The sequence below is a fragment of the Scomber japonicus genome, chromosome 22 (assembly GCF_027409825.1).
Source record: "Scomber japonicus isolate fScoJap1 chromosome 22, fScoJap1.pri, whole genome shotgun sequence".
NCBI classification, from domain to species: Eukaryota; Metazoa; Chordata; class Actinopteri; order Scombriformes; family Scombridae; genus Scomber; species Scomber japonicus.
In genome coordinates, this window is record NC_070599.1 from 4,643,064 (window position 1) to 4,657,949 (window position 14,886).

Sequence of the window (14,886 nt, forward strand, 5' to 3'; positions counted from 1 at the left end):
AGCATTTTATACATACTGTACATTTGATCCTTTATTATAATTCAAGTTTCATATATGCATGTTCTTTTGGGTCTGTGTGTTTCCCAATGGTTTATGTATATATTCTGAACATAATTGGTCAATATATTGCTATCAGAATTTTTTTCCAGTATCCAGGTTTTTAGTTTTTAGTCAAAATCCAGTTTTTAACCCCAAACTGTGTTGAGGCATTTCATATTTTAACATGTGTTACAATTACAGCTATCTAGGCCTGTCAGAAGCTCTTCTAATGATCACACACGCCTTGATGAATATGAACTAACTTATCTGGAACAATACTAATATACAAGTCCAAAAATGAATCCTCTGCACACACTAAAAACTGGTTTGTCTGGATTACAAAAGGAGTTCCTAGACTCTTCCCTTCCTACAACATGAACACATTTAATAGTGAAGAGTTTATCTGATTTATCTGATGTAATATTGAGTCAGGTTCATTACAGCACTGTAGCGTTTGTTACAGGCTGGAGTCTCTCCTCTTCCTCTGTGTCTGATTGCACAGTAACTTCTATTTGGCTTCATAAGTTTGAACAGTGGCTCCAACATCTCTGCTTCAACATTACACTGTAAAGCTGTTTTTGTTAGATTGGACTTCTCTGTGGGCAGAACCACTGAGCCTGTAACTACCTCCACTCTGTGTCTGAATCTACACTGTAATATTTACTTTGCTTCAATTATACTGACATTTTTCACTTTTCATTGTTATTTTCTTCGCCTGTGTTAATACATATGGCATCAGCTTTTCCAAGGATTAAAAAAAAAGTACCCAATCACTTATATTAGATTTATTATACACTATAGAAAAAACGTGTTACACCAACATGCTTAGGGACAGAACTGCCCCTATTAAAACCAATTAAAAGTACAGTTTTTGATCCCCTGCCAAAATATGCCTCTTTCATGCATTCCTGTGTTCTGGGCTGTCACTTTAGAGCCCTGGCTTTTTTTTCTTTTTCTTCCCACCAGATAACATCATTTAGCTGGATTTTGCCTATGGGAGAATACAATGCAGTGTTCCCTCAGTCCTGCTCGTCCTGTATTATGAAGCACAGCAGACCAGGGAAAAAATGTGAGTGCATCCAAAAATGGATGTGTTGCTATGGGTGTTGGGAGTGTGGTATGTATGTGTGTATTGAGAGATAGATGCGTGTGTGTGTGTGAGTGCGTGGACGTAAATGTGTGTGTGTGCAGATACAAATGGAGAATTGATATTTGTCTTGCAGGCCTGCATTTATAGCATTATGTCTAAAACTCAACAGAATAGAATATATAAGACTTCCAACATGCACTGCATTTACTGTATAAGTTACAGTCAGCCATTGAGCTTTGAGCATTAAAAAATAAGCAGTTGTATTATGTAAACAAACGGGCATTTAAAGTGAAAAATGAATGAATATTTGATCATTTAAACTGTTTTAACTTGATGAATGACTTCCACAAATAATCCCTTTACTTGTGTAAAGGGATGTGTGTGTGTGTGTGTGTGTGTGTGTGTGTGTGTGTGTGTGTGTGTGTGTGTGTGTAGAAGCGGTGTTAGCTGTGATAATATTCTGTTCATTTCACCAATGTAAAAAAAGAGAGAGTGAGTCCTGACATTAATATTCCAGCGTTGGTGTGTGGAGGTTGTGGAGACTGTAAATAAAAGACAAATGTTTTATGGCAGAGGGAGGGGGTGGGGGGGGTGGGAGGGGGTGGTGGTGGGGTGGGGGGCGAGTGAGAAAGGAGTGAAAGACCTGCCAACAGACAGCCCATATAAACCATGCTTCAATAAACCACTTCCTCCAACCTTCCTTTCATTGACTGAACCGAGGGGAGAGAGCCGGCATTTACTGCTCAGTTCCTGTTATTTGGTGGTGGTGGTGGTGGCTGCCCTGACTATCAGCGCCTCCTCCTCCTCCTCCTCCTCCTCCTCCTCCTCCTCCCTCTCTCCATCCTTTCATGCAGCAGCAGCAGCAGCAGCTCTTGCTTTTCTTTGTGTTGTACCTATACAAGTAGGTATGATTTCTGAGGAATCGTAAAACAATTACTGGCAAATTCCTGCTGCTCTTTGATTCCTGCCAGACACTGGAAGAGAGGGAGGAAGAGGAGGAGGAGGGGGAGGGAGAGGAGGGGTCTCAGGGTCCTTTGCTTACTGTTTTTGGTTATTTTCTTTCTCATATTTAGTACACAGCTAATCATTAATCAGTATTAATCTGCAGTGATTTTCCTCATTAGTGGATTTAACTAAGAGTCAGCTGTGTTAGTTTTACTTTAATTAGATTTAGAATGGAATTATTTTCATTAGTTAAATGTTGTAAATGAGCTCACATCAGCGTGCATGCTTTTCTGCTGGTTCACTTTATTAGCAGTAGTTTTTAGACTTTATTTGTTCATTTTATTTTTTTTTGCTAATTAGCTGTAAGGGGATGTAGAGATATTTCATTCACATGTTGCTAGAGGAAAAGACAGAGGATCACCAAAGTCCTCAGAATACATCATCAGGGTCAGTTTAAGGGTCACATACAGCCCAATATGACCTCAAGCGGGCTGGAGCAGTAAAACCATGACATAATAACCAATCAATTATATACATAATGTTATATAACTTTCCTATAATAAAACATCTATTTAGGAAACAGCCGGAGATGTCAATAGAATATGATGCCATTTCAACAATATTATGTCTCAGATTATTTTGCACAGAAGCTGAATGGTTTAAATATGAGCACAATATGTATTCATTCTTATTCAGAGGATTGCATTGAGGTCAGTGTGGAAAAACCTGTAAAGCAGCATTTTACATGAGTCCTCACAGTTTAACTTGCTCCTGAAACCTGCCATCATACTTCACAAAGTTATCCAGGACTGGACCCCTTGGCGGCCCAGTTCTGGCCCATGGGACATATGTTTGACACCCCTGTGCTAGAGGGAAAGTCAGAGCATCGCCAAACTTATTAGGATGTCTCCTTCCCTTCTCTTTACAGTGAGCAGGTTTCTCATTATTTTAAACCTGACATGAAGTGAATATGTGTAGAACTTATTTTCACTGAAAGAAAGAAGGAAAAGTTATAATTGTAAAGTCTGATAAACATGCTGAGCCAGCACTTCTACTGTGCTTACAGCTGATGGGCTGATCGATTGGAACAATTTCATCACATGTGCGACACGTTTGACATTCTTGCCTCACTATAAAACATCACTGGCATTTATACTAAAAAGGCGGGAAGCTGCGATGATGTCAGCCTTCCCATCATCGTCATCATCATCATCATCATCATCATCATCATCATCATCATCCACAGCCACAGCAAAGAGTTAAAGGAATGCTTGTGCAGCTTGTGAGGCATATTTGAGCCTGAGGATGTGCATCTTATGTGTAGGTCACTGCACTGACTTGACTTATGTGGTATGTGCACACAAGCCACAAATTAAGCCTGTGAGTGGAGGATGAGGGGAGGGGGGGTGAGGGGGGTCTGAGCAGGGGAGGGGGGGAGAGTTAAAAGGTTTCATGCGAGCGCTACGCCGAGCACAGGAGATGGCCGGAGGCTAACATGTTGGCCCAATCATTAAAGCATCAATCTGTGTGTGTGTGTGTGTGTGTGTGTGTGTGTGTGTGTGTGTACAGTGTACGGGGGCTTACACTGTCACCAATCTGGCTAACAGAACGCTCTTTCTTTACAGAAACGAGATACTGGCTGGCTGTTAGCTCACTCCCTCAGCTATTGTGTGCTGTGTCTGCACTTACTGACAGAGTCTTTTTAGAAAAGCCTCAGGTAGAAGACTCACAGCTTTAAATAGACTCAAAGTGGAATCAATGATCCAACTCAGCTTTTAGAAGTTCTGAGTCACAGGCAGATATAAACTCAAGTACAACGTTGTGGCCAATAAGTTAGAGCACTTGAAAACTCACTGAAACATATGATTGTTACTTTAGTGGAAGTATTTGAAGACAGTACTGCTGTGTGTCAAATCTTTTTCTGTACTTAGATTTAATATATTGAGTGCATAAGTGTGTTCACACTGAGAAGTATGGAAAAATACAGTGTACTATGAGTAACTGGATGGTGCACTCAGAACAGTTAAAAAGTTGAGTGTGGAACTATGTACACTTCTCACCCTCAACGGTCACTATCTTAGCTACGTAGCAGAAGGGGAGGGACCACTTTTCAAACAGGAAATGGCAGCCAAGGATGTTGTAACTACGGTGAACATCACCATGTTATATAATTGTAAATTATACCTGTATGTTTTTGCACTAGGCACCACTGTACTGTCAGATAGTTAGTTGGGTTACTTTAACAGCCTGTAATGATTTGATACCGCAAACGATAGCACGACTGCTAACGCTAGCTTGCTAGCTGGCTAATCATCATTTCCAGTAGATGCGCAACAGGCTGTTTGAATGGAGACACTAGCCTGTCAAAATTACAACACTAAACAAGAAAGTACACAGTGTAGCAACAGAAGTGTACTGAACAGAAGTGTGCTGCACATCAGTGTGCTGCACAGAAGTATGTGATTTGAGACAGAGCACTTGTTTCACTATTTCAAAGGAAAGGCTCTGATCTATAAGTTCTATATATTTATAGGTTATATGTGAGTGCACAGCTGCTTGCCTGAAGGCTCCCTGAAGGAAACATAAGACTATAAAAGACAATCACAGTGGTTTTATGATATCACATAAATAGATCACAGCTTCTTACAAACAACATGATGACTTACTGCTGGTAGACAGATGTGTGTGTGTGTGTGTGTGTGTGTGCAGATGCTCAAGATAAGAGAAGAGAAGATGGGACTGAGATTGAATTTCTAATAGGGGTGTAATAATGTTCAGGACAGGATGTTGCGTTAGCTTTCTTCAGTCAAATATTTACTGTTGAATTAGCCTCGTGCACTTTAGAGGGAGTAGTAACAGAGCAGCTGTTGGCAGCAGGTTAGCTTCTGGATGTACAGCTCACACTGAATATGTCTAAAAATAGAGTTGGAAGAGCTTCCGTAGGGTTTCTCTGACCTTCTATGAAGTTACAGTGATGCTGACTGACATTAGATCAGACCAGGGATGTGTGCAGACAGTGTTCAATATGAGTCCTTAGGTGTTATTTGTGAATGTGCCTTAGAGAAATATGAACAGGCTCTCATTTTCCAGGAATTTGATTTCATTTCACTTTATTATGAGAAAACAGTGCATCAGTTTACTCCACTGTCTTGTATAAACTAGCACAACTCACAGCTGTCAAGGAATTAGTCAGGGCCCAGTACATTTGATACATCTCCATTTCTAGAAATAACTATAAGTTGCAGTCTTCCAGGAATTATCCACTGCTTTGTATAAACAGGCACAACCAGCAGTCCACAGATGAATATTTACTTTTTTTTTGTTTCACCTTACCTGTTGGACAAAATGTATCAAACCAGAAAGCCTCAAAAGTGAGGTTAAAATTCATAACAGGAAGTTTGTAATGCTGGAACAGCTTCAACAATGACATAATTCACAGTTTGATTATAAAGGCAGGCAGCAGGCTGATGAGATGAATCTGAGTTTCAAGTGGATTTTTCCTTGAACAGAAACCACAAAAAGAAGCTCTGCTCTTCACACATCACAAATCTCTCGCTCCTTTCACCGAGCTCTCCCATTTCTTTCCCATTACGCCGTTTCTTCCATCTTTCCATCAAAGTGACAATCCTCTGAAATATCACAAACACCTTTAAAGAGCGGGCCTCGTCGTCTCCGGAGTGGATTAAATGGCAGCCGAGGCACCGAAACGAGGTGCTTAGAGCAGCGTGAGCCTCTGCCGCCTGTTGCCAAAATAGCACCCCCTTACCCCCCTCCCATACCCCTCTTACTGCCTCCAAAGAGCTCCTTTACCTCCATTTGTTGAGAAACGGCGCTGCCATTTGGCCGTCTCCATGGCGACGGCTCGACGCCGGCCCGTTCTGAGCGGACGTGGCGATAATGAAGCGCGCTGGCAGCTTCACTGACTGCTCCGTCATTAATCTTAATGTGTGTCTGGAGGCTGCTCCAAGCGCCGCGACAAATCACTGCGGTGGCAGGAAGTTACATCGCAGTCGCTCTACTGCTTCACCGCTACACCTGATGACTCTGTGTGTGTGTGTGTGTGTGTGTGTGAGAGAGAGAGCAATAAGGAAACAACTGATGTGGAGACACTATGTTTGTCTACCTGTCATCAGCATCCTCACAGGAGCAGCTGACCTTCATCTGAACAACAGGAGCCTGTTCATTTAATGATGATAGATTTCAATCAGTGTGGAGCCAATCACAGCCTCTGTACCATCCAACCCTATATATTCATCATAGTCAGAGGAAATGAAGAGTGCTTTTCTACACACTGTTAGCACTCTGTTTACTCTGACAGGTTTACTCTGTGCTCACGATGCGTTTAAAGGCCTGCTGTTTTATACCAGGCTGGATGATGAGTCATGTGATGTGTGCAGGTGAGTGACAGGCTTCCTGCAGCTGGGAAGTGGACTACATTTAACACCTTTTTATTTATTGAATTAAGACAAGAGGAAAGGACTACTTTATACACACACACACACACACACACACACACACACACACACACACACACACACACACAAACACCAGAACAACCTACTTCCATTTTTTACTTTTTATCAATCTGGTTAAAATAAGCTGACAGTGCATTTGCTGCTTTTTCTTTATTTTATAGTAGTATATTTTTCTTTTTAATTTATTCCCTCATCATTTTTATTCCTTTTCTTCATGTTGCCACTTGTTCTGTCTTATAATCAGCTTGTCAATCAACTGTAAAGCACTTTGAACTACATGAACCTGTATCAATAAAGTTTGGTTGATTGATTGTATAATTTGTTGTTAGTTTTTGATAGAATCTTATTGACACAATTGATGAAATACAATGTGACTTGGATCAGCGGCTTTAAACCTGCAGATGAAGTTAAAGTTAAAGGTTGGCCTGGACCTTTAAGATCATTTAACACTAGATTATCTTGTGTAGTTTTAACAAAGTCATTGTCACTGATGTATTATACTGTTTTTCAGCTGGAAACAGCAGAACATGTGAACAGTGAACAGAGCAGGAAGTACTTTGACTGGCAATATGTCACCATGTAAAAACGCACAGTGCCTGAGGACAGTGGAGTGGTGTGATGGCACGTGTTCTAGGTCTTCTCCTGCTGGGCTGTGAGCCACAGTCCTTCCAGCTGCACATCACATTTATCATGACCAAAAAACATGGAGGGAGAAGGCTGCAGTGAGTAGGAGCCCAAAAATGTTAGTCCTTTGAGAAGAAAGTTGAAGCTTTGAAGTTTCCATATCAGGAGATAAGAAGTTGATTTATAGAGTGCTTGGAGGCGATGGGGTGAATGTATAAAGGAAAGGAGCTTTATGTGCCGGGCCTGTTTCACAACACATTTCTCACATAGTGTGACAGCTCAGAAGATCATCAATACATCAAACAGGAAGGTGATATATGTGCACATGTCATATTAGACTTCAGGAGCTGTCAAAGAGTAGAGAAAAATAAAGTCAGTGATTGTTGGTCAAGAAGTCTCCACTGCAGGAAGTCAGCCATGTCTAAACCTGTCTACTATCTCTGACTGTACTACTACATGGACAGCGTAAATACTGAGCAGATACAGTAAAGCTTCAGCCAATAACAGGGGAGCAATAATTAGTCAAAAAAAAAAAAAAAAAAAAAGACGAAAGAATTAGTTGCCAACAAATATAATTACAGATAATGAGCTGGTTACATCATTGTGTGTTATTCCTGCTGTGAAGCTGAACTAACACAGATTTTCCTGAGTTGAATAGCTAAGGAGTGAACCATCTCACTTCCTTCCTATCTCTGTTGGAGCCAATCCCAGATGTCATTGGGCGAGAGGTGGGGGGCAGACGACCATTCACACTCACATTCATATCTGCTCACAATTTTAGGAGGGACCAATTAACCTCAGCTGTATGTTTTTGGTGGAGGACCCAAAGAAAACCCACACAGGCATGAGGAGAACATACACACTCTTGCTATAGTAATCATGTGATTTATTATCTGATTAGTGGATCAATCAGTCACATAATCAATGACCAGTCGACTATCACAATAGTTGTTAGTTACAGCAACAGCATTGAGCTCTTCATGACACCAATCATCTCACACACTAAACTCTTTTTGGATAATAATATAAAAGTGTGCCTTCAATTGTTTCAATAGTTTACATCTGGCCAGCTGTTACAACAAGCATTGCTGCTGTTTGCATCTTTTTACATTACATATTGCATGTTATTGCCCCTATAGGTTATTAATGTTTTATTCTTGTCTTAAATTGTTTTTAATTGTCTTAGATGATTTTATGGCTCAGGGAGTGCTATCTACATTTTGTTATATTGTTGTCTGACCCTCGATATAATGACAATAAAGCTACTACTACTACTACTACTACTACTACTACTACTACTACTACTACTACTACTACTACATGTGTGTATAATGTCCTCCTGCTGAGAAAAGCTGTTTAAAAATGTGTGACATCATCGCAATGTGAAGTCTATAGGAGTGAATGGACAGCTCTTGTAATACATCTACCTCATACCACATGAACACACAATAAAAGAGTGTTTACTACAGCGCTCGCTCTAACACTCTGCTTCCTCTGAAGGCACAACAAGCCTCAGTAAACAGTAAACAGGACCACCGCTCAGCTGTTTCAACTCTACTTGTTGTTCTTTTTCTTTTCTCATTGTGCAGTTCATGCAGTCTTTCACTTCCTCTCTGCAGGAATCCCACTGTTCCAACTGTCTGTGTGTGTGTCTGTGTGTAACCAGTGAACAGACAGAGTGTGTGCTGATAGGCAGTTAGGTGAGTAGGTGGGTTGATAGACAAGTAGCCTGTCCAATCATTTTATTCAGGCTGAATCAAAGATTCAAAAATGCTGACATACAATTTGAATTTTGACCTAGTGCAATACATCTCCTGGGAAACATGAACATGTGTAACATATTTAGTGCTAATTCAGCAGGTAGGAGTAGAGATATGATCACAGCACAAGTGAATATGTGTGAAGCTGTTGTTGAACCACAGATATGAACCTCCTGATGACAGTGGAGGAAAAGTCAACAGTATTTCTACAGTGATGTTATCTCACAGCTCGTTCACACGGAGCACATTTACACTGAGCTCTTTGATTTACAGAGAGAAACAGCTCCTCTTAAAACAGGAAGAAAAAGCTGCAGCAGGGCTGGACTCTAGGTGAAGATCATCTGTATTAGCTGCTTGGGTGGAGACAGCATAGTCATTAGGAGTCATGCTTTGGTAGCTGGACAGGAGGTCAAACTGGGTCACAATGGACAATGTAATGTGAATTAGTTTGATAAACATGTTGATGATGACTACATTTAATTAATTGATTAATTGAATAAGAATCATTAAATGAAAGTTATGTCCCCGTGTCTTATTACAGATGTATGTAACTATTTTATTACAATGTTATTATTACCATACAGTCCAAATAAAAGCTGCAATTTCATTCATTTAACTGTGTGAGTATTGTTTGATACATTCCACTAGGTATAAGTTACATTTGTTTAGCCCTGTTTTAATGCTTTTTGAGAAAATGTGATTTTTTTGTGGTGCTTTTCACAATTTACCAACTACCCAATCAAAAGGCAATTTTAAGTAAAAACACATTCAAACATTTTTCATCATGTTCAAGTAATAATTCATGCAATATAGGGTTAATAGTAATGTATACAGTAGTAGTTGATGACAGAGAAATGTCACCATGCCTGAGCACACTGCACTAACATAGATACATACTAAATACTTATATACTAAAACTATACCAGAGTCCATTTGTAAAAAACTACTTTTTACTTGTACTGAAGCAGACAGGACACAGACACAACATATGGATGCTGAGAGGTTCATGATATGTAGAAGATAGAAGGCAATCGTAGAATAGAAAAAATAAAACAGTCTTTGACCACTATAATGATACTTCCAGTTTGATGTCATTTCCAAGTAAAATGATGAAGTATCATTTTTTGTTGTTTCCCATCATGTCATTGTGTCAGGACTCAGGACAAACGCCTCTGAAACTACATTAGAACCACCACACAATGACTCATGATGCTTTTACAGCAGGACAGCTGCTGGATGATAGAAGCAACTCACAAACACACTTACACTGAGAATCATGAGTCACTTCATCTGTCACTCCACTGTTACAACATTGATTCATATTTCATTTCTTTTAGCAGCAATGTCACAAACTCACATGTTCCACACTTCTAACCAAACCATTCATTACTATTGACAGTCATATTGATTGATCAGTGAGTGACAGGCCACACAGTGACACAGCACTATGTACAGTGTGTGTGTGTGTGTGTGACTGTGAGGTAAAGAGAGGAGTCAATAAATCTCATGTTCTTGGGTAATTACACCATGACACCAGCAATCAACACACACACACACACACACACACACACACTAACCCTCCATCCGCTAACTCTGACTGAAGAATGAGAGGGGTCAAAAACTCCCAACCAGCACATCTCTTCCTTGCTAGATGCTCCATTAATACCAGTTTACACACACACACACACACACACACACACACACACACACACACACACACACACACACACACACACACACACACACACACACACACACACACACACACACACACACACACACAGGAGGCCCCCTGAGTAAGTGTTTTGTGTTGTTCCAGACAAAAGATGACACAGGGGTTCTGCAGGTTCACCAAGTTACACTCAACACCTTTTAATACCATTAATACCAGTTTAATATCAGTTTCTCCATCATACTGGTCAAAATATCAAACACCATACATCTATTATGGTTATGGTTATTCACATTGCTCCACAATAAAGCATTAAACAGCTTCCTGCTGCAACAATCCACCATCACAACTATTCTTTTAGTTAATAGAAGGAGAATGTCTCCTCACAGCCCAAAAGCTAACAGCTAGTCTCTAAAGCAGGTCTGGTAATATACTTCATACTTTTGTATAAGACATTTAAGAAGGAAATAGAATCCAGTGTCTTTACAGAGAGATGTGGTGAAAAGAGTGAAACAAATAGTCCTAGATCACTGTGTGAGCCATCACCACAAACTGCTGATTCAGAGCTTTGTAAACCAACTACTGTAAAAGAAATGCACAACCAAATTCTCATTATGTGACTTTAGCTACCACCCACATCTGGAAACCAACCAATCGGAATAGAATGATTTTGCTGCGATATAATTCATGTGTTTAATGTAGTCGATTTGCAGTAAAAAGGCGGGAAATTGGGAAAAACAGCAATGCGATTTTTAAAAAACTACAACCAATGAAGAGTCATGTGTAGTCACTTCCTGTGCGACACAATGACGACAGTTACCACAACATGAAATGTGACAGTAGATAGATAGATAGATAGATATATAGATAGATAGATCATTGTTTGGTTTACAGCAGCTACTTAACACATCAACACATAACATCACATAGCAACACATCTGACTATCCAATGGAAATATCTTACCCAAATACCCAAAAGTTGTTCTAATAAAACAAATATAAATATATGTAATAAATAATAATAAAATAGAATAGTAAGAATTTAGCAAAATTGCAAGCCAAGCAAGTATAGTAGAGATGAGCTGAATGTACATTGTGAACACGATGCACTAAATATCACTTCATCTTTTATCTGCATGCATTCATCATGTACCTTACACCATGTGTGTGTATGTACTGTGTGTGTGTGTGTGTGTGTTCACATGTGGACCTTGTGTCTCAGTCTCAGCTGTACCTGCAGAGCTCCAACCACATGAAACCAAGCAAAAACCTGCGTTAAGCAACTTCTTCTCATCACTGCTCTTCTTTTACACCACACAGCCCTAAAGCCAGCAGCTACTACATACAAGCTGTGTGTTTGATGCCCCAAAGCAGCATCAGGTATGAGTACTCTGATTGAAGAGTGTGGAAACTAACATCTCTATATGCAGCATTTCCATTAGCCTTTCTTCTTCTAGACACACATTCTTGCATTTGTTACTACACAGTACCAACACTTTGTGCACACAGACAAAAACTGGAGCATTTTCTCCACAATGTGCATTCAAGCAATTGGATTTTTTTTTTTTTTTTTTTTTTTTACACATCTGCTTAAAGAGACAGTACACACTCTCTTTCTGGCTCCTGCAGAGGTCTGAGCTCAATGTCAGCTGGATTAAGGACAGTGTGGATGCCTCCTGAATGTCTCCGCTATCTCTCACACAGCTCACACATCCAATAAACATATAATATAAACTCGCCTTATCATGCAGAAACAGCAGCCAGCCTCTTACCTCTTTTTGGTTTGGGGAAACTTTCGTGCAGGTGAAAAACTACTTTCTCCACAAAGTGCTGGATGTTGCTGTGCTCCGGTCCTCGGACAAACACCATCCAGTCGTGGGTGAAGCCTTCCACAGTGGGTTTCTTACGGACCTGGGCACGATGACCGAGTTCTAGTTTCACCTGAACAGCACCCTGTGTGAACAAAGTGATGTTGGCTCACTGCTCAAAATCACGCCAAACTTAATGGAAAAAATGTCTAGAAATAACGTGTCATCCCTTAAGCGTGTTATCAATCTGAACAGACACGTGCACGAACCAGTATAATAATTTAATTCATAAAGCGATATTTTAATGCTTTATAATTCAAATCATGAACCTGAAGTTAAAATTAACGCTTTTATAGGTAGAATTAGCTGATTTTAGTCCTTTTTTATGCGCAGCTCTGCACGTTTGCTTGACTCCTGCACTTGGAGCGTTAAACCAAACTCCATTCAAAAAACTCCCCATTTTATTTTACTCACCTTATTCATGACTTTTATTAATATTAGCTTCAATTTGCGGGTAAATGTATACTGCGCATGAAGTTGCACAAATTTCCATATACTTTAAACTAATGAGTTGCCATTACTTTCTGTCGTTAGGGTAATGTATGGCAGTGAAGAAATAGTGCAAGTAAATGAGAGAAACATAAGAAAGCTCCTTTTGAGAAAGTTGAATTTGACCCAATTTTAACGTGCAGTTTGGTGCGCGGCGTGTAACATTATGCTGGAGTGGACAGACTGAAATAGGCTGAATTAAAGCATTAGCAGAAGAGTTTTTTCTCCGCTCAGCAAAAACGTGTTAAAGCTGACAGGTTTGTTGCTACTTTTGTATTTCTCTGTTCATTCAAAGCAGATAGCGGCACGTATCGGCTACAGCTAGCTGCACGGTTTAGAAAAATCCTTGTTACGGAGTAGAAAACACCGACTCCTCTGCTGTGACAAAAACAGCAAAAATGTCCAAATAGTTCTACTCCGTTAGACGGGACAGGCCGGCAAAATCCTCCATGTGGCTACTCACCGAGCTGGCCATACTTGAGGCCCCGCGTCACTGTTATTTCATGGAGAAGTCGTTTTAAATGAGAGTAGAGGTGAGTACAGTTTGCTTATGACGGCGGACATGGTCTCTCCTGTGCTGAAGTCAGGCTCAAGACTTTCAAAGGCTCACCGGCTGTCAAAGGACGGCATTGAGATACGGTATTTCCTTTGCGGACTTTCACAATAAAACACACTAAAGGAGGAGGTGGCACTTCATATATGATGTCTGTACAGAAGGTGGCATTTCTCTCAATGTGTTTTATTACTATATCACACTACTATATATTTTTACTATATTGTGCCCTACTATATTGCAGTGAATGGTGCCCTCCATTAGTTGCATGTGTCTGCACACTGTTTAAGGATTTAATTGATATGATCAAAGCTTGGTTTTTCAAAATACAGAAGCCACGATTCTCCCATAAACACCCAGAAAATGTCTGCTGTACCTTACATAAAAAGTAAAGCATATTTAAAAAATGTAAATAATTCCATTATTTGTAATTTTCATACATTCTAAATATTACTTTATACAGCCTCATATGCTCTGGCAGGAATAAAATTCTGCTGGGGAAGAAATGTATGTATTTATGTACTGATTTTGTTGGCCTAAGAGTAGCTGAATTTACTGATACTGAGTGTAAAACTGCCTTTCTAAAAATAGACTGTCACATTATTACATTGTAGCAAATTAGTAAGACAGTATTCATCATACCATCATGGTAGGGTCTATATTTTAGGGGACATTTTTGAACCTTTGTTATAGACAGATGAGAGGAAATGAGGCAGCCAGAAATACAATAAAACATTAATGCTCCCCTTAATACATGGGTGCCAACAGGGTCTGTAGTTTTGAATACTTATTTATGTATTATATATAAGTTATGAGAATGGTTGGATTAAGTTCTCCATGGGTCCTTGGGTGTTTCATGTAATTTAATCCTATAACAACACAATGTTATTTGATGGCCTTGTTTGATGGACGTCATTACATTTAACATGTTTTATTTGCATATTCATGAAACCTGAAACCTGAAACTTGAGACGTGAAATGACCACAATATAACAACTGCTCTTTGCAGATCCAATCAGTCATGGCTCTTATAATTCTCTTTAAAAAGTTGTTTTTTTAACTGATTAATTTACCAATCAGTAGGTCCATGAGATTGTTGGACACTACTACTAATTTGCCATTGTTGAGTACTATGAGTACTTGCTCTAGCTACTGAGGAATGTAGCTCAAATAAAGCCTTGTCACATCCCAACACTCAATAGCACAATATTCTTTCTTTTTTTTTGTCTACGAAACTCCAGTCTTTTATTTTGCACGCAAAGTCCTCTCATTTCCGTTATTTTTCTCACATAATTCGGCTACCTTGACGGTTGAGAGGGGTGAAGCGCACGCGCAGCTTGGTGCACCCACTGGGCCAGCAGACAGAGCATG

At 39.8% G+C, this 14,886-nt stretch overlaps 1 protein-coding gene across 1 annotated transcript in view; it reads right to left on the reverse strand.

The window, feature by feature from the left end:
• Positions 1-13,437, reverse strand: part of mllt3 (MLLT3 super elongation complex subunit) — a 54,238-nt gene extending 40,801 nt beyond the window's left edge. Inside the window, exons 1-2 of the mRNA XM_053343389.1 lie at positions 13,426-13,437; positions 12,378-12,558 (exon numbers count right to left, since the gene is read on the reverse strand). Coding sequence (XP_053199364.1) covers positions 12,378-12,558; positions 13,426-13,437 — 193 coding nt within the window. The remainder of the gene's footprint in view (positions 1-12,377; positions 12,559-13,425) is intronic.
• Positions 13,438-14,886: the final 1,449 nt, after the last annotated feature.